The 23805-nt window shown below is 43.6% G+C and overlaps 2 protein-coding genes and 1 long non-coding RNA gene across 7 annotated transcripts in view; 2 read left to right on the forward strand and 1 right to left on the reverse strand.

The window, feature by feature from the left end:
* Positions 1-702: 702 nt before the first annotated feature.
* VPS72 (vacuolar protein sorting 72 homolog) lies at positions 703-14594 on the reverse strand. The gene is made up of 6 exons (XM_081305770.1): positions 14394-14594; positions 8113-8265; positions 7823-7937; positions 7239-7415; positions 1560-1704; positions 703-1280 (listed from the first exon to the last, which is right to left on the reverse strand). Exons 1-6 carry the CDS (start codon positions 14508-14510, stop codon positions 893-895), a joined length of 1095 nt encoding a protein of 364 aa, XP_081161896.1. The 5' UTR covers positions 14511-14594; the 3' UTR covers positions 703-892.
* On the forward strand, positions 1711-3180 carry LOC308655676. Its single transcript, XR_014023506.1, has 2 exons — positions 1711-2389; positions 2449-3180. It is a non-coding gene; the product is annotated as an uncharacterized lncRNA (long non-coding RNA).
* A 4614-nt stretch (positions 14595-19208) lies between the features above and the next one.
* PIP5K1A (phosphatidylinositol-4-phosphate 5-kinase type 1 alpha) overlaps positions 19209-23805 on the forward strand; it is a 49690-nt gene continuing 45093 nt past the window's right edge. For all 5 annotated transcript variants that reach the window (XM_081307882.1, XM_081307884.1, XM_081307883.1 and 2 more), the window contains exon 1: positions 19209-19737. In XM_081307882.1, the coding sequence (XP_081164008.1) occupies positions 19656-19737 (82 nt within the window). In that variant the 5' untranslated portion in view covers positions 19209-19655. The remainder of the gene's footprint in view (positions 19738-23805) is intronic.

Genomic DNA, 23805 nt, shown 5'->3' on the forward strand with positions numbered 1-23805 from the left:
CTCAGTGAGACCCTGTCTCTAAATAAAATACAAAAACGGGCTGGGGATGAGGTTCAGTGGTAAGCCCCTTCCCCCACAAAAATGTTGGCAGATGTAAGGCTTTTGTTTTGGTATCTAATTTTTTTTTTAAAAAAATATTTTTGTAGTTGTACAGCATGCCTTTATTTTATGTGTTTATTTTTATGTGGTGCTGAGGATTGAACTCGGTGCTTCACATGTGAAGGCAAGCGCTCTGCCACTAAGCTACAACCCCAGCCCCTTGGTATCTAATTTTAAGGTGTTTGTAATCTAGTTGGAGGAATGAATACAATCAAAAAAGGACAGGGGCTGTGGCTGTGGCTCAGCGGTAGCGCACTTGCCTGGCATGGGTGAGGCACTGGGTTCAATTCTCAGCACCGTGTGTAAATAAATAAAATAAAGATCTATCAACAACTTCAAAAATATTAAAAACAAAAAAACCAAGCTGAGCTTGGTGGCACACACCTGTAGTCTCAGTTACTCAGGAGGCTGAGGTGCAAAGCCTGCTTAAGCCCAGGAGTTTGAGATCAGCCTAGGACACACAGCAAGAACCTGTGTCAGAAAAAAACAAGAGATACAAAGGACAGCACATAATAAATGTTATCAAACAAACACAAAGACCCAAATAGACTCAGACATTCACAAATACTTCTTGTCCCAATTGTAGAATAGACACCAAACAAGAAGGATCTTTCCATTTTATTAGATTAAAAAAACCACAACAAAATGAACAAGGAATTGGGGGAAAGATGGGGAAAGACATATAGAAGAAGAATGGGCAATCAGAGATATTAAGGGCAGAAGTAGACAGAGAGGGAAGATCAAGAGCCCCATTTTCAGGCAGGAAAGAGTTTTCTAAGGACTAGACGTCTCTTCATTTGATGACTATTTTCTGGCGCAAGGCTCGGGGCCCAGAGCCAGGGAGGGGCTCAGGAGGTGGGGGGCCAGGGCCCAGGGCTGAGGCAGTAGGAGGCAGTCCATGGGCAGTGATGTACTTCTTGTAGGCCTCACGGATGATCTTGAAGGCTCGAGCAGTGGCATAGGGGATGTCTGTAACAGGGTCCCGGTACAGAGCTGGACGATGGGTCACTGGGCAGACCTCCCGAACAGGGATCTTTGGGGGCCGACCTTGGGGGAACCATTCCTCAAATGTCGCATCATCACTAAATGTGATGAAGGTACGCGAGCAGCGAGCAGGTGGGATGACAGGTCCAGTCCCAGCATGGGGAGCCAATGAGGAGGCCGAGGGAGCAGGATCAAGTCTGAGGACAAAAAACAGGGAGAAAACACAAGAGCTGAGGGGAAACAGAGTCAGAAGGGAAGAAATCAGATGAGGAAAGAGGAAAAACGGGAGTGGTGGGCATCCTGAGAGAACCTCCTAGATGATGGTAGATGGGAAGAAATGTGAGGCTAGAAAGAAAGACAGGAAAGAGAGAAAAGAGAGGCTGAAAGAAAGGAGCTGAAGGAAGGGCAGATTCTGAAAGGTGCAAGTCAGGGAGGCTGTGAGGAAAGCGGCGAGCTCAGCAGGCTGGCCCACTTACCCTTCGACATCCACGTTCTCCTCCTTGGGGCCCAGCTCCCCAATAAGTGGCACCGTCATCGAATGATAGGTGATTATAGGCCCAGGGCACTTCCGTTTCTTGTGAACCTGTTTCTTTTTGTCAGCCTCCAGTCGCTCATATGTCTCTTCAGTGTCACCGGCAGAAATGAAAAGATGGTCACTCTTCCCTTTCCCACACTCAATTCAGTTCCATAATCTCTCAATTATCTCTCTGGCCACTCCTACAGCTCCCTAACACCTCCCACTTCAGGAGTTTTCTTCTTACCCCTCTTCACATCCTCCCTACTCCTCCTTTCTCAAGTAACTTGAGTTCTCAAGCACTCAGCACTGAAGAACCTCAAGCTGAAAGGGACTCTGTGACAAGGCGCCAGTTCCTTTTCCTGGGTGCTGGACTCTCCTCTATGAATACACTGTCAACTACGCTGCTCCTGGCCAAGAAATGGATTACACTCTTTCTTCCCCAGGCTAATCATAATACCCACTCCACTAAACCACTCCTCATACCACAGTTTTGATTCATTACCTCAATTCCCCTGTATCTAGTACATTCTTTTGTATTTAATTATTTTTGTGATATTAGGGGTTGAACCCAAGAACCCTCTACCATGGAGCTACATCCTCAATCCCCACAGCTTTTTTTTTGAGACGGTTTCGCTAAACTGTCAAGGCTGACCTTGAACATATAATCCTCTTGTCTCAGCCTCCTAGTCAATGGAATTATAGGTGTGTGTCACTGCACCCCTAGTACACTCTTCTATTACTGTACCTATTACAGACTTTGGCAGAGGCTGCAAGCTGGCAGACCATTAAGTGTTTGATACTGAGGATTAAACACATGGGCACTCTCAACCACTGAGTCACATCCCCAGCCCTATCTCACTGAGTTGCTTGGCACCTCACCATTGCTGAGGCTGGCGTTTAACTCTAGATCCTCCTGCCTCAGCTTCCCTAGACACTGGGATTATAGGCATGTGTCACTGTGCCCATCTGATCTGCAGTGTTTTAAAGAAAAACTGGAACTAGGTAGGCAAGGTGGTGTACACCTACAATCCTAGCAACTCAGGAGCCTGAAGCAGGGGATTGAATGTTCAAGGCCAGCTTTGGTAACTTACTGAGACACTCTCAAAGTATAAAATGGCTGAATGTAGTGGCCCACACCTGTAATCCCAGTGACTTTGGAGGCTGAGGTAGGAGAATCACAAGTTTGAGGCCAGCCTCAGCAACTTAACAAGATCCTGCCTCAAAATAAAATAAAAAGGGCTTAGATATAGTTTAGTGGTAAAGCACTGCTGGATTCAATCCCTATACCAAAAATAAATAAATAGGGCTGGTGTGTAGCTCAGTGGTAGAGTACCCCTGGGTTCAATCAGTACTGGGGATGTGGCTCAGTGGTAGAACACTTGCCTAGCACTCATGAGGCACTGGTTTTGATCCTTAGCAACACATAAGTAAATAAAATAAAGGTATTGTGTCCATCTACAACTAAAAAAACAAAACAAAAATTAGAACTGTTGACATTCAGAAATTGGGAAATGATATTTAAATATAGATTTCTGGTTCCTTTTCAATTTTTATTTATTTATTTTCTTTAGAGAATTTTTTTTTAATATTTATTTTTAGTTTTCGGTGGACACAACATCTTTGTTTGTATGTGGTGCTGAGGATCAAACCCGGGCCACACGCATGCCAGGCGAGCGCGCTACTGCTTGAGCCACATCCCCAGCCTTCTGGTTCCTTTTTTAAAAAAACAAGGAAGCCAGTTGCAATGGTTCATGCCTATAATTCCAGCAACTTGGGAAGCTGAGGCAAAGCTAGCTTCCATAACTTAGCAAGGCCCTAAGCAACTCAGCAAGACCCTTGTCTCAATATAGTAAAACTTTAAAAAGGGGTGGAGCTGGGAATGTGACTCAGTGGTTAAAAGCCCCTGGGTTCAATCCTGGTATTGAAAAAACAAAACAAAGAAACACACACAAAAAAAGGGTGGGGGGGGGAGCATAGTGTAGTGGTGCATGCCTGAAACTCCAGCTACTCAGGAGGCTGAGACAGGATTACAAGTTTGAGGCCAGTCTCAGCAATTTATCAAGATCCTCAACATCTTACTGAGACCCTGTCTCAAAATATAAGGGGTTGGGGATGTGGCTCAGTGGTACTGTCCTGGCTTTAATCTCTGGTAAAAAAGAAAAAGAAAGGCAGGCAACCTGGCAACCTTGAGTTCACGTTCTCACTGGGAAGCAATCAGGCAGACTATTCCTCCCTTCAAGCATTCCTCCCCAAGCCACCTCAGTCCTTGCACTGGCTGTACTTTGTGTCACCTACCTGGACCCCATGACCCTGCCCTATGGTAATTCACAGTTGGTACATGTCTCCTCCTTACGGGCAGTGAGTGTGACCCACATTACCTACATGTCATCAGCATCAGGCAGCATTCCACACATTACAGGCACTCAAAAGTATTTGTTAATAAATAAATAAAAATACTCCTGTTCCCTCTCTTCTGAATGAACTCCACATTTCTGTGTCCTTCTTGCATGTGGGTACTGTGAACAGAATTCGCTAACGTCTGACCATGAAAGGAGTGCTCTGGAAACCTCTTCAGTGACTGAAATTCTCTTTTACTTGAACTCTGGTAATATTGCTTCTTCTACTTTGACCCAAACTTTCAATCCCTTGCCTTCTTTCCAAGGCATCCCTCTGTTCTGTGGACCTCCTGCTCTATCATCAGCCAACTCACCCGTATCCTCAGTTCCTCACTCAGCATTCCTTACACAACTTGCTTTACTGGAAACCTGGTCATCCACTGAGGCCACTGCTCTCCCTGCAGCCTTCTGGTGGAGGCTGCTCATTCTCTCATGTCCCACGTAGGACACACCTGTATCCTACTGAGCTCTACAATGCAGATGTAGGGTTTAGATCACTTTTCTTCCACCTACCTGCAGACCCCCTTCTCTTTTAAGACCAGTCCAAAGTCTACAATAATTTCTCTAAGTCACAGTCATTCTCTTATGAAGGACTTCGGCAGGAGTTTCCACTCTTCTCCACTCCAACTCCTATCATCTAAGGTTATCCTGGTGATTTCAAAGCCTGGAGTCTTGATATCACTCATGGTTGATGATACTTCTCAATCATTAGATGTTTTGAGGGCAGCTACTGTTTTAAAAGTACTGGACTATTATCATATATGTTTATAGTTATATATCCTATTTTAAAGCCAATATAATTACTATTTATCATTATTATTATTTATTATTCTTTTGGATGTGTGTGGTACTGGGGATTGAACCCAGGGGCCTCTACCACTGAGCCACATCTCTAGTTTTTTTTTTTTTTAAAGACAAGCTACGCTTTGTTGGTTTGAGGTTGGCCTCAAACTTGGGATCCTGGGCTGGGGATGTGGCTCAAGCAATAGTGCGCTCGCCTGGCATGCATGCAGCCCGGGTTCGATCCTTAGCACCACATACAAACAAAGATGTTGTGTCTGCCGAAAACTAAAAAATAAATATTAAAATTCTCTCTCTCTTAAAAAAAATAATAAATTAATTAATAAACAAAGGTTAAAAAAAACAAACAAACTTGGGATCCTCCTTAATTAGCTTCCCAGGTAGCTGGGATTACAAGTATGTGCCACATCACGCAGTTTAGAATGGAAAATTTTTAAAAAGTTATGAAGCTGGGCATGGTGGACATGACTGTACTCCCAGCTCCTGGGAAGCAGAGGCAGGAGTATCCCAATTTTGAGGCCAGCTTGGGCAACTCAGCAGGACGGTCTCAAAAAATAGAAAGGCCTGGGAATATGAATGCAGCTGAATGGTAGAGTGCCCCTGGGTTCCATCCCAGTACCATAGGGAAGGGAAAAGATCCATGAAAATACATTCTGAAGATGTTAGGGCTGAACTAAATCTTTTCTCAATCATTGTGTTCTTTTGGAGTCAAGTTGTCTAAATTTCATAACTATTGTTAAACTAGCATGGCTTCGGTACAAAGTAGTTAGGGTAAATAATCTTCCACTCCACAGCAGAATTATATTTGACTTATTTTTGATCAACTATATATATCCTTGGTCAAAAAACAGAGAAAGAGCTGGGGATGCAATCAGTGGTAGGGCACTTGCCCAGCACGTGTGAGGCCCTGAGTTTGATCCACAGCATTGAAACAATAAAACAAAACAAAAAATCCCCCCAAAATGGGGCTGGGGATGTGGCTCAAGCGGTAGCGCGCTCACCTGGCATGCGTGCGGCCAGGGTTCGATCCTCAGCACCACATACAAACAAAGATGTTGTGTCTGCCGAGAACTAAAAAATTAATATTAAAAATTCTCTCTCTCTCTCCTCTCTAAAAAAAAAATAAAACTCTCCTCTTTAAAAAAAAACCAAAAGAACAATAACAAAAAATCCCCCCCCAAACAACAACAACAACAACAACAACAACAACAACAAAAACACCATAAGAAAGAGATTCAGGAAGAAAAATAAATACTGAAGGTGATTCTACTTGCGTTTTCACTCAATAAAAGTATATCTCAAAAAAACATACGATGGGAGGTAAGAATCTGCTGTTTGCTCTCTCTCTCATTTACCTCTCATGATTTGAGACTATTTTGCAAAAGAAATTAATAATTTTAGACTGGGTACAGTAGCTGGGTACTCCTGTAGTCCTATCTACTTGGCAGGCTGAGGAAGGAAGACGACAAGTTCAAGACCAGCCTGAGCAGTTTAGACCGTGTCTCAAATAAAAAATAAAAAGGGGATGTAGCTCAGTGGTCTAGCACCCTACCCCCCACATCAACTGAAGATATTTTTAAGAATATGTACAGTAAAGCAATTTATCTCATGAAATGACTAACCCTGCTTTTCCATTCTCATGATTATCATTAAAGAGGCATTATTATTATTATCCTATTTTGTGAACAAAGATAACAAGTAAGATGGTGGCTGGTGTGGTGGTGCACACCTGTTACTCCAGCTACTTGGGAAGCTTAAGGCAGGACAGCCACAAGTTCAAGGCCAATCTGGGCAATTTAGCAAGACCCTGTCTCAAAATTGAAAAAAAAGAAGGGCCAGGGATATAGCTCAGTGGTAGAGTGCCTCTGGGTTCAATCTCCAGTATTACTTGTTTATTTTTTTTTTGTTATACATGGACACAATAGTTTTTTTGTTTATTTTTATTTGGCACTGAGGATTGAACCAAGTGGCTCACATGTACAAGGCAAGTGCTCTGCCACTGAGCCATAACCCCAGCCCTCTAGTACTCCTTAAAATAAATAATTAAATAAATAAAAGCAAATAAGATGAAGAAGTAATTTGCCTGCAATCTTAACACAAGTGAATAGTGGAACTATTTGGTATGGTTCATGAGATCAAATCCAGGAGCTCTAGCATGCTAGGCAAATGTTTTACCAGTGACCTACATTCCCAATCCCTAGAACTAGAATTTAATTCTATACAATTTTTATTTTTTATAAAAATACCTAAATGTACCTTATTCTTCAGAGCCCACATAACTGCATTTTCCCTTGCTCTTAAATACCTATTCTTATTTATGTTGTCTGATTCCTTTGTCCCAAATCTGTCTCTCTACAGTTCCCTGGTCCTCCAGGTCTCAAAAGTTTTCCTTATGTTCCTCAGCCTATCTCTACCTATTTTCCCTGAAACTACAGACTGACCCAATGAACGTAAGTTGAGCTCTTCTGTGATCTTGGCCTCTCTGAGCAGCTCTTCTTGGGTCAGTGGTCTCTCACAGTGGGGCCCCTTACGCCGCCGGGACTGGCCCTGTCTTTCCTGTACCCGAAGAAATGTTTGTCGCGTATGTTCAGCTGTAGATTGGCGCATGGACTTCCGACCTGGAAAAAGTCAGATGGGAAGAAATCTTTTGAAGTCACGTCTACCTTCTTTGTTTATTTATATATTTTTAATTTTTTTACTTGGATATAATTTCAAACTTACAAAAAAATTGTAAGAACTGTATAAACAACACCCATGTATCCCCTTAATTTACATCACCTATTGTTAGTATTTTGCCCCGTTTTATTCTAATTTCATTCTCTGTGTGTGTTTTCTCTAAATGATCTTGAAAATTAAGCTGTACATATTATGGGCTTTATTCCTAAAAATAGTGTGTATTTCCTAAAAAAAAAAAGGATTTTTCTTACATGACAGTATGCTTATCAACTTCAGTAAACTTAACACTGATAAAATAATTCATCATCACATTCTAATTTTGTCTATTGATCCAAATTTCCATACTCACTGTCAGAGCCATCATCCTGTAGTTCAAGTGGCAGCAGTGCCTTCTCTTCTCGGGCCTTCTGAGAGCTACCAGCTGGGGTGCTAACCTTTCGAGGTCTCAAGCTCTTTAGAGGCTCCTAGACACAGATTACAATTAGATACCGGAGAACAGAAGAGATAAGGAGAAAGATGAGGATCTTAACAGACAAACTAGCATTGTAGAAAATGGGACCAGTGTGGGGAGCACTGGGACCCAATGATGGAGAGAAGAGGGATTAAGAAGGTCCAAAAAACTCAAGATTCCTCCTGTACCTTATAGGCTTTAGTGACTACTCGGCGCTTCCTTCTTGGCTCTTCTGTTTCTCCATCACTGGATGGTTCATCCCCTTCATCAATATCAAAGTCAGAGTCCACCTCATCCTCTGTGTCTGACTGGTCCCCTTGATACTCATCATCTCCAGATTCCTGAGAACACAATGAGAGTGGCTGGCAATAGACTTATTAATATCCCTTCATAAAAAAGAGAATTTCTGGGGTTGGGGATGTGGTTCAAGTGATAGTGCGCTCACCTAGCATGCGTGAGGCACTGGGTTAGGTTCTCAGCACCATATAAAAACAAAATAAAGACACTGTGTTCATCTAAAACTAAAAAATGAATTAAAAAAAAAAAAAAAAAGAACAGAATTTCTTGGGCTGGGGCTGCAGCTCAGTGATAGAGTGGCACACGGCTATAATCCCAGTGGCTTGGGAGGCCAAAGCAGGAAAATCATGAGTTCAAAGCCAGCCTCAGCAATTTAGCGAGGCCCTAAGTAACTTAGCGAGACCCTTTCTCAAAATAAAAAAAAAAAGAAGGGGGGCTGGGGATGTGGCTCAAGCGGTAGCGCGCTTGCCTGGCATGCGTGCGGCCCGGGTTCAATCCTCAGCACCACATACAAAGATGTTTTGTCCGCCGAGAACTAAAAAATAAATGTTAATAAATTCTCTCTCTCTCTCTCTTAAAAAAATAAAAAGAAAAAAAGAAAAAAAGAAAAAAAAAAAAAAGAAGGGGCTGGGGTTATGGCTCAGTGGTTAAATGCCCCTGGGTTCAATCCCTGGTACCTCTCTTCCTCCCCAAAAATAGTCCCATAGTCTAGTGAAGTACAAGAGACATCGTCATAAAAAAAATATTTTTTGATTACACTAAGTTATTATAGTGAAAGGATATGGATTAAAACCAGCAAAGATAAAAGATGCATAGAGCAGAGGCCAATTTTCCTCTTCCACTAATTCTGCCAGTAACAATGTGTAATAACTTGTACCTAATACTGCCAAACAAAGGGGCTCACCCAGGTTTTGTGTTCAGGATTTTTATTTGGGTGGGGGTCTCTGTCACTGTGTGGCTTCTCAGTTACTCAGATTTTGGCCCCTCCCAATAAAAACATTTTAATACAAAGCAACATAAAGTACCAAATGGCAATACAATGTTATAGATCAAAGAAGACTGGTGGTCCAAATCTTTTTTTTTTTTAGAGTGAGAGAGGGGGGAGAGAGAGAGAGAGAGAGAGAGAGAGAGAGAGAGAGAGAGAGAGAGAATTTTTAATATTTATTTTTTAGTTCTCGGCGGACACAACATCTTTGTTGGTATGTGGTGCTGAGGATCGAACCTGGGCCACACGCATGCCAGGCGATCGCGCTACCGCTTGAGCCACATCCCCAGCCCCTGGTGGTCCAAATCTAACTTTTAGACTTTAATCCTTTAAACCAGAGATCAGAACACTTTTTCTGTAAAGGGCCAGAATGGGTCAGATAGGGAATGGGTCAGTTTGGAATAAAACTTGTAGTTTACTGACCCATGATTTTATTTTATTTTTTGTGGATGTTGGGAATTGAACCCAAGGTTTTGCACATGCCAGGCAAGCACCCTACCACTAGGTCACATCCCCTGCCCCTGAACCTTGATTTAGACTATAAAGGATGAAAAGAACTTGAGTCATAGTTTAAAACAGTATTTAGACAGCCAAGAGGGAAGAGGGACTCACAGGCATGTGGAATGACGGAAAAAGGTTCAGAAGCAGGAATGTACATAGAGTGCTTACAGAATAAAGATTTTTTTTTGGTGGGGAGGGGTACCAGGGATTGAACCCAGAGGTGCTTACGCCCTGAGCCACATCCCCAGCTCTTTTCTGTACTTTATTTAGAGACAGGGTCTCTCTCATTGAATTGCTTGGGGCCTTGCTAAATTGCTGAGGCCGACCTAGAACTCAAAATTCTGTTGCAGTACCCTCCCCAAGCTGCTGGGATTATAGGCACGTGCCACTGTGCCTGGCAGAATAAGGATTTAGACCCAAGTAAACCAGGTTTATCTCTGGCAAGAAACCTTACCTGGTTGCTTTGGCTCTAGCATAACCTCCTTCCAACAATGATTGCCTTATAAAATTTCAAATTAGGTCTATGGAGAAAATTAAATGTCAAGCTAATAACTATGATTTAAACCTGCAGCTTACTGAATTTTAATCCTCTCCCTCTCCTTACCTATAGCAGTATTGATAATCATTGTTGAGATCAACTAAATTTTCTGGAAAAAAAAAAAAAGTATTATTCCTCAGATGTATTGGGATGGAAAAATTTTGGGGTATTACTATCAATAATGCGAAGCCACTGAAGATTTAGGGGCGTGAATAAGAGATGTTCCAGAAAGCTCTGAGGGTTAGTTAGATGTGCTGGAAAAGCTAGAAAATCTGAAGTATAGCCTAGGCCTGAGGTGATACAGGTTAAGGCTAGAATGGTAGTCACTCTGGAAAGAAAAGGGGGGAAAGTCACTTAAGGAGAGTCAACTGGGACAAGTGCAGTGGCACACACCTGTAAAAAATATGTATTATTCCTGTAATCCCAGTGACTCAGGCACTGAAGCAGGAGGATTGCAAGTTCAAGGCCAGCCTCAGCAATTTGGGAAGATCCTGTCTCAAAATGAAAAAAAATTTAAAAGGTCTGGGGATGTGGCTCAGTGGTTAAGTGGCCCTGGGTTCAACCCCAGTACAAAAGAAATAAAATGGGGGGGTCGACTGGGTTGAAACCACTCAAACATGTGGATCTCCCTTCAATCAGTGATGCAGACTGTTCTAATCTTGATACACAGGTTGCAAAGCAAGCACATAACACAGATGGTTGACACTCCACACCAGCCAGAGTTCAATCCTGCACTGATGACCATCATTTCCTCCAAACTGATGTTTGTGAAAGACAGCCTAGGAACACATTAATCCCCTCAGCTCTCAATCTAGTATTAAGCCATATCACCACAGGGTAGCTCAACTTCCCATTAGAAATGTTTTCACTAAATTATGGATTTACTACCATTCATTTAGCATTTATCAAGAGTCTTTAACAGACATGGCTAGTTAAGGTAGTGTTTTTATATCATCTACCAACCCCATTACTTTATATATATCTTATATAAGGACGAAATGATAAATTCTCCTTCATGCTGAATAAGGTTGTCTTTCTTGAAGTACTTGTATGCCTCTTTCTTACTAAAAAAAGAAATTCAGACTTTGGCTGCCAGGAAGCTCACAGCTAAATTTAATATCAATTGCTATTACCATTTTAGCATAGGCTCCTGGTACAATTACTTCTGACCTGTCTCTATTTTTGCTGTTCTTACTTTTTGTTTATATTATAAGCCTCCTTAAATCCTTTTTGGAAGCTTAAAGGGTACATATTAAATAACGACTCGTAAAACGACAGGAATAGGAAAACAGGCCTTGGAGGAGAGATGAGAATGTTCTATTTTAAACTATTTGATTAGTGCTGTATCAGTAATGACTCCCAGTTACTAAGTCCTGGGGATTCTATTTTCTTAATTTCTCTTGAACACTACTGTCCATGTAACATTTTCCCCTCTCTGGTGCTGGGGATCCAACTCAGGGCCTCAGACATGCTAGGAAAGTGCTCTATGAAAGCTATACCCTCTGCCCCTGTCCCATGGTTTCTGTACCGGGGAATGAACCCAGGGGCACTTAATCAAGAGCCATATATTAAGCCCTTTTATTTTTGAGACAGAGTCTCACTAAATTGCTCAGCGCCTTGTTGAGGCTGACCTTGAATTTAGAATCGTCTGGTCGCTCAGATTATAGGCTTGCACAATTACGCCCAATATTTCCATGGTTTCTCTACTTTCACTGCCCCCTTAAGATTATTTTCCTCATTACATAATCATTCCTCACTCCCAGTATTGGGGAACTCAAGGTGCTTTAACCACTGAGCCACATCCCCAGTCCTTTTTTTTTTTTTTTCTGATTTTTTAGTTGTAGACACAATAACTTTACTCTTATGTGGTACTGAGGATTGATCCCAGTGCCTCACACACGCTGGGCAGGCACTCTAAGACTGAGCTACAACCTCAGTACCCCCAGCCCTTATTGAGACAGGGCCTCACTAAATTGCTAAGGCTGGCTTTTTTTTTTTTTTTTTTTGGTATCAGGATTGAACTCAGGGGCACCTGACCATTGAGCCACATGCCCAGCCCTATGGTGTATTTTATTTAGAGACGGAGTCTGAGTTGCTTAGCACCTCGGTTTTGCTGAGGCTGGCTTTGAACTGCCTCAGCCTCCCAAACTGCTGGGATTACAGGAGTGGGCCACTGTGCCTGGCTCTAAGGCTGGCTTTGAACTTGTGATTCTCCTGCCTCAGTCTTCAGAGCCACTTAGATTACAGGTGTGCATTTATAGAACTTTAATGACTCTTCTCAGTCCTCCAATTAAAGAGCAAACTCCTTAACACAGCTCACAAGGCCCTACATAATCTGACCCAGGCCTTATTAATTACTATTCTACCCTTTAGCCTTGCTAATTACTATTCTCCTGGAAAATGAAAGTAGAACTTACCAGGATCTCCATACCTTTATACATTCTACCCCACTTCTTTCGGTGGACAACCCCACTGCCCCCACTCCCACACTTCTTATCCAGCCAAGGCCTACTTCTAGACTGTTTTCAGCTGAAACGTCATCTCCTTGGGGATGCCTATCCCCACCAAGAGCCTGGCACCTACAAGTTATTACAGCATCCTATGCTTACCTCCTTTCAGTCCTTATCTCGTGGTATTTTAATTGGCTGTGAAGCTAGTCAGTTCCCCCACTGGGGTCTGCGATATTTAACAGATCACCAGGGTTTCTGGCATGCTAGGAAAGTGTTCTTTTTTTTTGGTGGGGGCATTTTACCATTGAGCTACATTCCCAATCCTTTTTACCTTTTTATTTTTAAACAGAGTCTAACTAAGTTGCTTAGGACCTGGCTAAATTGCTGAAGGTAGCCTTCAACTTGTGATCCCCCTGCCTCAGCCTCTTGGGATTATGGGCATGTGCCACCACTACACCCTAATTGGCAACCGCTCTACCACTAAGGCATACTCCCAACCCCAGGGCAGTATTTATTTATGTATGTATGTGACTGTGTATGTATTTGGGAATGAACCCAGGGGTACTCTACCCTTGAACTATTCCTAGCAGCCCTTCCCACTTTATTTTTTGGTACCAGGGATTAAACTCATGGGTGCTTATCCATCGAGCCACATCCCCAGACCCTTTTAAAATATATATATTTTTAGCTGTATATGGACACAATACCTTTTATTTATTTAATTTTATGTGGTGCTAAGGATAGAACCCAGTGCCTCACAAGTGCTCTGGATTCGCTCTACCACTGAGCTACAATCCCAGACCCCTTTTTATATATTTTATTTAGAGAGGGGTCTTCCTGACTTGCTTAGGGCCTCGCTAAACCGTTGAAGTTAGTTTTGAACTTGTGATCCTCCTGCTTCAGCCCCACCGCCTGGCTCTTCAGTCCTTTTTATTTTGAAAAGGGTCTCACTAAGTTGCAGAGGTTGGTCTCAAACTTGAGATCCTCCTGCCTCAGTCTTCCGAGTCTGTGTGCCATTGTGCTTGGGCCGGTTGAATTGTTTAATACTGTCTCCCTAGAGCCTAAGACACCCTATGGCACGCTCTAGATGCTTGACACATATTTAATGATTAGAAATATTTGGTCAATAAATATTTAACAAGTGTCAGTCCAGCCCAGACACTGATCGAGGCACTGTATGTATAACGGGGAACAAATCTAACTTTATAAAGTTTACAATCTAACGGAAAAGCAAAAACAAGTAAGCAAACCAAATCAAGTTTCAAGTTTAAAATATGTTCTACTAAGGAAATCAAGAGGGACTCTTTTAGGATGGGTAAGGAAGGGTCATCTAAGAAAACATTTCCATAGAGACTTGACAGCTGAAGAGGGGGTTATCGAGTCCGGCTCCTCTCCGGGGTCCCTCCCGGTCCTCAGTGAGCCGTCGGGCAGTGCACACTAAGGGCCTAACCTCGACGCGCCTGGCGGTTCTGGACGTCCCAGTGCGCCGAGGCGCCCCGACCGCGGGACGCCAGCGGAGGCCTCCTCAGTCCCGGACCCACCCCCGCGTCGAGGGCTGGCCTTTCTAGGCCTCCTTTACCCCGCCCCGCACCCACGTTTCCACCAGCTCTCAGGGGTCCTCTCGGTTCCCCGCCCCCTCCTCCTTTGTCCGGGGTCCCTTAGCTTCCTCCCTTCCCAGTTCCTGGGCCCGGCTCTTGCCTCAGTGAAACCTCCGTAAGTCGTCTGGTAGAACTCATCTTCTTCCTCTGCCTCCAGAAGCCCAGAAAGCCTGTTCCCAGCGGTCTTCCGGGGGGCCCGGCCCCCAGCCAAACTCATGTCGCCTAGCGAGACTGCGCGGCCACAAGGGCCCGCTCACCCAGCTTGGTTCCTGGAGCTCGGCGCTCGACACCACTACCTGCGGGCGGCCGCCCACGACGGAAGTCGGGCGTCTGCAGGCAGACGCAGCAGAGCGTCGAGTGCACCCCTCCCCCCAGTCCCGCCTCTAAATCATTTTTACTCATCAGCTCCACCCACTCTAGCGAAGAGCTTCCAAGCCCTCTGACCTGGCTTGCTTAGTGACACCTGGACCCTCGCTACCCTACGTCTAGTTTGTTGTTGTTGTTTTGTACCGGGGATTGAACCCTCCAGCGCGCCCCCCTCTTTTTTTAAATTTGATTTTAAGAGGTCGGTCTTCCTCTGCTGCAGCCCATTGTTCATTTTTTTTTTTTAAAGTATTTATTTATTTATTTTAGTTTTTCGGCGGACACAACATCTTTGTTGGTATGTGGTGCTGAGGATCGAACCCGGGCTGCACGCATGCCAGGCGAGCGCGCTACCGATTGAGCCACATCCCAGCCCCCATTGTTCATTTTGCCAGTTGGAATCTTTATAAAAATTCAGACTTTGTCACTCCTCTCTTTGAAAAATTTTAATGTCTCCCCATTATCTACAGGATAAGCAGAAAGCACAGTATTATGGTTCAGTACACAGCCTTAGAACTAGACAGACCTGTTTGCGTCTGAGCTGGAAGGTTTTCTACCTATGTGACTGTACAAATAGCTTTACTTCTCTGAATATGTTTTCTCATCTGCAAAATGAGACTGTTACTGTGTGAGTGAGAAGTAACAGACCACCACACTTATCGAGCCAAACTGAAAGGGGAAAAAAAAGTTCTTTAAATCAGAAAGTCAGCTAAGCTTCTGGGAACAGGTATCCCCTCTAGAACTCGCAGCACTTGAATTTTGGAAGCATAGAGTTTATAAAGGGAAAAACCACAATATTTTTTTAAATATTTATTTTTTAGTTGTAGTTGGACACAATACCTTTATTTCACTTATTTATCTTTATGTGGTGCTGAGGATCGAACCCAGGGTCTTGCACGTGCGAGGTACATTTCATAGTTATTTTTGTTATAGGTCAGGGCCGTGGGAAGATATTAATGTATTGTTAACATAGATACAGCTGTCAGGAGGCTGAAAAGAAAACATTTTAAGCAAGCATAAAATGGAGTAAGGTCAGAACAAAATGGCATTACTGTGGTTCTTTTGCATTTCAGGACTAATAATAATATCTACTTTTTAAAGATTATTGAAGGGCTGGGGATGTGGCTCAAGCGGTAGCGCGCTCGCCTGGCATGCGTGGGGCCCGGGTTCGATCCTCAGCACCACATACCAACAAAGATGTTGTGTCTGCCAAGATCTAAAAAATAAATATTAAAAAAAAATTCTCTCTCTCTCTCCTCTCCTCTCTCACTCTCTCTTTAAAAAAAAATAAAGATTATTGAAAAGATTAAGAGATATAATCCTTGTAAAGTCTTTAGCACGGTGTTTAGTTTCTTAGAAGATAACTACTATTAGCATGACATTTAAGATCCTTCATAATTTAGCCTCTCCCTGTCCTTCTAACCTCACCTCCTGCCTCATCACCCTATTTAAGCGTTACTTCCCTATCACCCAATTCTCTGTCATCCCTGGATGATGACCTGGAGGTTTTTCTCTTAGAAATCCTTTCCTTTTTGTCTGGCAAAATTTTAATTTTATAGTAGAGTGAAGTCTTCCTAAACACTCATTCCTCTCTTTCCAGGCAGTTTCCTAGGGAAGGCATGATTTTGGAATTGTTTCAATCTCAAATAGACTGTGGTATTTATCAAGACACTGTGTCCTGTGTCACTTCTGTTCTCATTTTTTATTCTGAATATATGTCTGTCAAACCATAGCACTTGTATGCCTCTATGATGGCACCTATTTGATTTTATTCTAATGACTTATGTATCTATCCCCCTTATTAGTCTGTGATCTTTTTGAGGGCAGTGGCTTTATCTTCATCTGTATACTAGGGACTCTCTTAGTACATGGGCTATATGATATAGCTGGGACTAAATTATGTTACCTAAATGAATTGATCAATGAATGAATGACTGAATGAATAAGGTACCCATTCTTCCCCTACCATGCGGTCTTGTCAGGTTTCTCAGGTTGGCCTCAAATTTGCAGTCCTCCTGCCTCAGCCTCTCAAATAGCTGGAATTACAAGCATTATCTACCATGCCTGTCTGGTACCCATCCTCCTATTCTTGCCCTTGCCAATTCCCAGGCCCTTTATTCTGATCTTATAAGCTGGTATAAGACTTGAAGGACTTTTTTTGTGTGTGGTACTAGGGCTTTGTGCATCACAGTCAAATGTTCTACCACTGAGCTATGTATCCTTAGCCCCCCAAAAGATGATTTAATGAAGCTGTGGGTGTATACTCAGATGCATTCAAGTCTGAATATGTGGACATGTTTTGAGGTCACCAAATTGTCTTCCTTCCCAGAGTATGTATTGGTGAACTCCCTTTTTCATTTCCTTAGGGGCACCAAGCCAACATGTACTGTTCTGCCTCTGCTTCCACACCCTGCCACATCACGTCACCCCAGTTCTGCTATGCCAGGAATGTTACTAGAGGAGAATGGCTCCATGACTCATGGGGCACCCAGGGGTAAAGTGGGAAGGGGGACAGAAACAAGATTGAGGGGTACAAGTTGGAAAATACCTGCTTTTTCAACATTCCTAACTTGACTTTTGGATTTTACGTTCATTCAGTCATTTATTAGGACATTTAGTAGACATTTATTAGGCACTTACTCTGTACCAGGCACTAGTCTAGATGCTTGAGATATAAAACTGGATAAGATATAGTCTTTGACCTGAAAAGTTTAGTCTCCTGAGGGAGTCAAACAGGTAAGCAGACTGACATAACAAGGTGGCAGGTGTAATAGTAATCTTCTGGCAAAAAAGGTAGGAATAAAGATCTCTTAAGAAGCTATAAATTAGAGATTTCTTCTTTCAGGAGGGCTTAAATCAAATTCATAGATCAACTCTCAGAGATGAGATTCCTGTTTAACTGTCTTTGTTCATTCAGGAATTTATTGGTTTATTTCTAAACAGCTTTACCTCTACACTGAGGGTTTTTTTGGGGGGTGGAGTGGGGTGGGGGGTGTTTTTGTTTTTTTGTGGTGCTGGGTTTGGAACACAGGACCTGGCACATACCAGGTAAGTCCTCTACCAACTGAACTATACCTCATCCCACACCAGTTGGTTCTTAAAGTAACTCAGGAAATGGAAGTAAATGCATGTCTTTTCTGAAAACAAGGATAATTTACTCAATTGTATATTTTTTTCTTAAATACTTTTTCTGTTTGATATTTGTTTACTGCATACCTGTGAGTCAAATCCTGTGCTCCAAGCTGTCTAGTTGTATGTTTAGTTGGGTGGAGGGTATAGGTATAGGCCATCTTAAAATACTTAAGTACTAAACAGTATTGAATAGTAATCCCAATCGGTTGATGTTTGTTTACTTTCAGTACCTAGAAGACAAATAATCCAGCAGGTGGCAGCAAGAAAACAAGTATTTTATATCTTGATGAAGCTGAGGTAAATGAGTAAAGGATAGTCTTTGGACGTTCCTGTCCTATGTTCCCTTTGGAGGACCCAAAAGACATTGGGGGCTACAAAACTTGAGGATTGGGGCCGGGGATGTGGCTCAAGCGGTAGCGCGCTCGCCTGGCATGCGTGCGGCCCAGGTTCGATCCTCAGCACCACATACCAACAAAGATGTTGTGTCCGCCGAAAACAAAAAATAAATAAATATTTTAAAAAAACTTGAGGATTTTCCCATTCCTCTTCATTTATTCATTCCACAACGAGTTGCTGAGCAATACTCCGTTCAAAGTCACGGGTCAAAAGGGTGAACAAAACATCCCTTGCTCTCCAGGGGCTTGGTGTGATCAGGTCTTCAGCTCTCCATCAGGGTCCACACCCTCCAGGGTTTTTTGTTAAAGCGGAGCAGTTAATTCAATTAGAATTAGACTAGATTAGAAGCGGGGGGATTTTGGTATATCGAATGTCCTTTGGGGCATACCTAATTGAAAGTTGGAGGCTAAAGACTTTGGATCACGGGAAGCTTTGTGATTCGGTCTCATCGCCTTCCGTGTTTTTTTTTTCTTTTTTTTCTCTATTTACAGGTCTTCATTGATTCATTCACCAATATTTACTGAACTCCGACACTGTGCCCAACTTTGAGCTGGACGCAAACAAAACAGATCTAACTCTAACGTCTTTCGGAGGAAGGTAAGACATATATTAAACAAGGTCGTAAAACCGAAAAAGGGCTGGGAAGAGTTCTTGGTGGCATGTGATGTTTAGTATATTCGACGGCTTAACGTCTCTGACTTGGTGCCAGCGCTTCCGCTGTTCTTTCCTGGGCTGTGAACTTGAGAGGGACGGCCCGAGCTGACTTTTTCCGAGTTTACAGCAGGCAAAACCCAAGTCCTTTCAAAGAGCCCTTTCAAAGTTGACTTACCGAGCCACCGTAGGGGCGGTCCGCCGCCTAGCTGCTCGCCAGTCTTCTACTCCAGGATTTGTTAGGGTGTAAGGAACCCGCCTCACGTGACCATCAGCAGCCTTCCGATTGGTTTTGTTTCCCCTCCCATTTAGTGGGTGGAACCCTGAGGCAGCAGGTCGGGCGCATGCGCACAGCCTCTTCCCACCCCCTTGGCCACCTAGGAGTGGAGCCCTGCGGTTGGGCGATAAACAGGCTGCGGCTAGGGAGGAGGGAAGGGGGGGGGGCGTTCTCTCCTCTCGGACTGCTTTTGGAAGTAAATGCCTTATTTTCCTTTTGGGTGAGGTTAGGTCCGGACGCGGGGTCCAGGCCGCCGGTTTGAGCCTACTGCCTTGTGAGAGCAGAAAATCGCTCCTGTGGAGAGCGATTAAAGTTGCGGAGGGGACAGCGAGCCGGGAGTTCTTCCCCATGGCCGGCGAATGGTTCGGCCCTGAACTGGTCCAAGAGCTAGCCGGACGCGTCTGAGAGAGGCCCCAGAGGGGGCGGGAGGGCGGTCCGCAAAACGCGAGTTCTGTGGAGAGACGTGGGGAAGATTCGATTCCGAGAAGAGGAAGAGCCCGACTGAAAGGGAGCGAGGCCGCTGAGGGGGAGGGGGCTGCCAAGATGGCGTCGGCCTCCTCCGGGCAGTCGGCGGTCGGATTTTCATCCTTTGATCCCGGGGTCCCTTTGAGTAACTCGGCCTCAGGTAAGCCAGGCGGGGCGAGGGCGGAGTGGTGGTGCGGGCTGTGCGGTCGGAGGTAGAGCGAGACTCGGCCGGGCACCTGTAGCCGGGAAGGTCCGAAGCCTGGCTCTCAGGGGTTTCTGAGTGGGCAGGGAGTCCGCGAAAAGGGTGAGCTGAACCGAGAGGAGGGAAGCTGTCCACCATGGTGACTGTCCCAGAGATCGAGTGGGGGGCTTCCAGGCGGAGGGGTGGATACGGAAGGTGGGGGTAGGCAGGAAACTCTGGGAGGCTGAACGAGAGGAGTCGGTGTGCGAGGCAGGTGGAGCCCTCGTCGATTGTGCAGTTAGTTGGGTCAGAACGTTGAAGAGACGTGGGGCTTGGACGCCGCCGCGTCTCAGGACCCTTGGAGCCGGCGGAGTCGGAGGCTGGGTTTGCTGGGAGTGGGAGTTCCTGGAGCCGTCTTCGACTCCCCTGGGTGCGTCGTTGCTTCTCGCTGCTCCCCGCCCCCGCCCGCCCGCGCAGACACGCGTACATATTTTCCCAAACTCAATCCGTGACTTCCTTCCCTGGCCTGCCCTACTCTGGGAAGGAATTAGAAGTTTTGAAGAGAACCTAAATAATGTGGAGAATTCGTGTCAAAAGATCCTGAAAACAGACGGAGAAGATGAAATGGAGTCTTAAATTCCAGTAGAGCCTGAGGGAAGGGATGTTTGGAGTTGGGCCCGGGAAGGAAAGAAAAGTGGGGGATGGCTCTAAGTGCTATGGGGGACTATTACATAATGGGAAGGAGACTGGAGGGCTGCTGGATGCATCCGGAGATTGGAGAACGGAACCCAGCGATACAGAGAGTAGTTAGAAACTAATGAAGAGAGCTGAGAACGCCTAGAAGAAACAGATTGTGTGTAGGAGGGAAAATGTGTGTATGGGGGGGGCGGTGAGTCAGAAACCATTCTGGAACTTCTATTAGAAATGTCTCATATCCCAGATGACTGTTGCCTCTACACTGTGAACAGGAGAGGCTTGGATGTTGGATGCTTTAGTTGAGATTTTGTTGACATTTCCTTAGGCCTGGAATTGCATCCTTGCTGTTTTGAATCTGCTAAATAGAGGGTTCCACCTTAAACATTCCAGCTAAAATGAGAGAATATGTAGTCACAGTTACCTTGTAAGATGCAGTTTTATTTATGTATATCTATTTTTAGTGTTGTGTTTTGTTTTGTGTGTGGCGTGAGCCAAGGGGCACTTTTATCACCCAGCTACATATTAAGCCTTTTAAATTTATTTATTTTTTTATTTTGGATTTTTTTTTGGGGGGGGATTCTTGTTTTGGAGATTGAACTGGGGGGGGGGGCACTCAACCACTGAGCCACATCCCCAGCCCTATTTTGTATTTTATTTTTAGAGACAGGGTCTCAGTGAGTTAGCTTTTTGCTTTTTGCTTGAGGCTGGCTTTGAACTCACCATCCTCCTGCCTCAGCGTCCCCAGTTTCTGTGCCCCATGGTGCCCAGCTTGCTTATCTGTCTGTCTATCTATCTATTTTTTGGAGCCAGGTGCTGTGGTACAAGCTTTGTCTTGGGAGGCTAAGGCAGGAGGATCACAAGTTTGAGGCCAGCACTTGCCTAGCATGGGTTCTGGGGCATGAACCCATGGTTGTTTTACCACAGAACTACATCCCCAGCGTTTTTTTTTTTTTTTTTTTTAAGTTGTAGTTGGACCACAGTACATTTGTTTTATTTATTTTTATGTGGTACTCAGGTTCAAACCCAGGGCCTCACACATGCTAGGCGAGTGCTTTACCACTGAGCCACAACCCCAGCCCCCATCCCCAGCCTTTTAAATTTCTGAGACAGGGTCTCAGTAAATTGCTTAGGGCCTTGCTAAATCACTGAGGCTGGCCTCTAACTTGCAATCCTTCTATCTCAGCCTACCAAGCAGGTGTAATTACAGGCATATACCACTGTGCCAAGCTTTATTCTTAGTTTCTTGAAAAGTGATTTTTGCTTTTCCTGTAAAAGCATTAGAGGACCAGGACAAGTCATATAGCATTCTAAATGGGAAAAGAATAAAGCAAAGTCCAAGGATTTGTTTTTTAGTATTGGGAGTTAACCCAGGACACTTTATCACTGAGCTGCATCCCCAGCCCTTTTTATTTTTTTAAAAATTTATTATTGTTTTAAAATCACACAATGCCTTTATTTTATTTATTTTTATGTGGTGCTAAGGATCGAACCCAGTGCCTCACATGTGCTAGACATGTGCTCTACCACTGAGCCACAACCCCAGCCCCCCTTTTTATTTTTTGAGACAGGGTCTCCCTCAGTTGCAGAAGCTCATCTTGAACTTGCTATGGTCCTGTCTCAGCCTCCTGAGTCTCTGGACAGGCATGCACCACTAGGCCCAGCTTTTTGTTGCTGTTTTTAATATACAGTAGTTCCTTAATATAAAAACCTTCTCCCCATACTCTCCAAATCAGAAAGAGGAATGATTGAATGTGTTTTTTAAGCAAACTTCTCAACTATCACGTAGGTAGTCTGTTAGAAGCTTAATAGTAAGAGCAGCGTGTTTATATTCCAGGTTTCAATTTGGCATCATCTCATGGAAGTACCTTCCAGGTAGACAGATTCAGGAGTAACAAGAAAATATTTGTCATTTATTGATAAATCATCTCTCTCTTGCATTTCTACTCCTAGTTAATTCTAATATCTATTTTAATTATTATGATTCGATATTTTTATAGGTTTTTGTTTTCTGACAGATCTTAGGGCTAGCAGCTAATATTACAGATTGTATAAATGCTCTTCAGTTTTCTCCAGAAAGTCAACTATTAGGCTCAATTGACTTTATACTTGCTTGATTTTACTGTTTTCATATGTGAAGTCAAGGTTCAAAAATGTCTTAAGTTAAAAATAGTCACAGATTATGGGCTGGGGTTATGGCTCAGTGATAGAGCACTTGCCTAGCATGTGTGAGGCCCTGGGTTTGATCCTCAGCACCACGTAAAAATAAAGTATTGTGTCCAACTACAACTAAAAAGTAAATATTAAAAAAAGTCACAGATTAGAGATTACTTTTTGGACTCCCCCCACCCCTTTTCTTCCCAGTACTGGGGAACAAAACCATGGTTCTCTACAACTGAGGTACAACCCCAGCCTTTCTTATTTTTTATTTTGAGGTGGTCTTGCTAAGTTTTGAGGCTGGCCTCAAACTTGCTGTCCTCTTGCCTCAAGACACCCCAAATCCTGGGATTAAGGCTAGTCCCAAGTAGGATCACTGGTGTCTCTGTCTATCTCTGTCTCTGGCGCGCGCGCTCTCTCTCTCTCTCTCTCTCACACACACACACACACACACACACACACACCCCAAGGATAAGATATTCGATTTTGATACAGAAAAGCCTAATGTAGAAAGGGTTTGTAATGGTAGGAGAGCTCTTCTCTGGATGGTAACAGGGAATTGGGAGCTTGGTAGGAACAAATGATGGTTTTCAATTTCCTAAAAAGAGAGAAGGCTAACTTTGTAGAAATTCAGGGTGTGTGTGTTTCAACCATCATAAAACCAATTTATTGTTCTTAGATGTTTAGCTGAACTTTACTTAAATTTTGGTGAAACTCTACAATTCTAAACATAAGCTTCTCTGGCAGTTTTGAAAATGGATAAAAAATAATGTCCCAGTTCAGGGACAGATTTACTGTTTTAGATAATCTGTTCGAAACTTTTGGATACTCAAAATCATTTTTATCATTCAAATTAGGATGAAGAGGTTATTTTGAAGAGTTGTTTCCTGCCAATAGGAAACCCCTAACTATATTGTTTTACCATTAAACTAGAGCTGGTCTTTTATACTGCTGACAAATGAAATACAGAGTGAAGACAAACTATAAGCTCTAGGAGATGCTTAACATCCATTGGAGTTAACTGGGGAGGGGTGATGTTAATGTTAACTGTGTAGCATCTTAAAGCAGAAATTATCTTTTGCTTGTTCTTATACTTTGGTTGTTAAAGGTGATGGAGTTTGCTGTCTAGCCTCAGCTGCTTGGTGTGTAAAGAAAATGTATTCTGTCCTTTTATCATCCTTATTATTTGAACTATGG

This window comes from Spermophilus citellus (genome assembly GCF_964194105.1).
Source record: "Spermophilus citellus genome assembly, chromosome: 9".
NCBI classification, from domain to species: domain Eukaryota; kingdom Metazoa; phylum Chordata; class Mammalia; order Rodentia; family Sciuridae; genus Spermophilus; species Spermophilus citellus.

Coding starts and splice junctions, on each gene's coding strand:
- VPS72 (XM_081305770.1), bottom strand. CDS start 14,510: ATGAGTTTGGCTGGGGGCCGGGCCCCCCGGAAGACCGCTGGGAACAGG. Junction 8,266..14,393: donor CTTACGGAGGTTTCACTGAG/GCAAGAGCCGGG, acceptor TTGTGTTCTCAG/GAATCTGGAGATGATGAGTA. Junction 1,705..7,238: donor GCTCAACTTACGTTCATTGG/GTCAGTCTGTAG, acceptor GTGACACTGAAG/AGACATATGAGCGACTGGAG.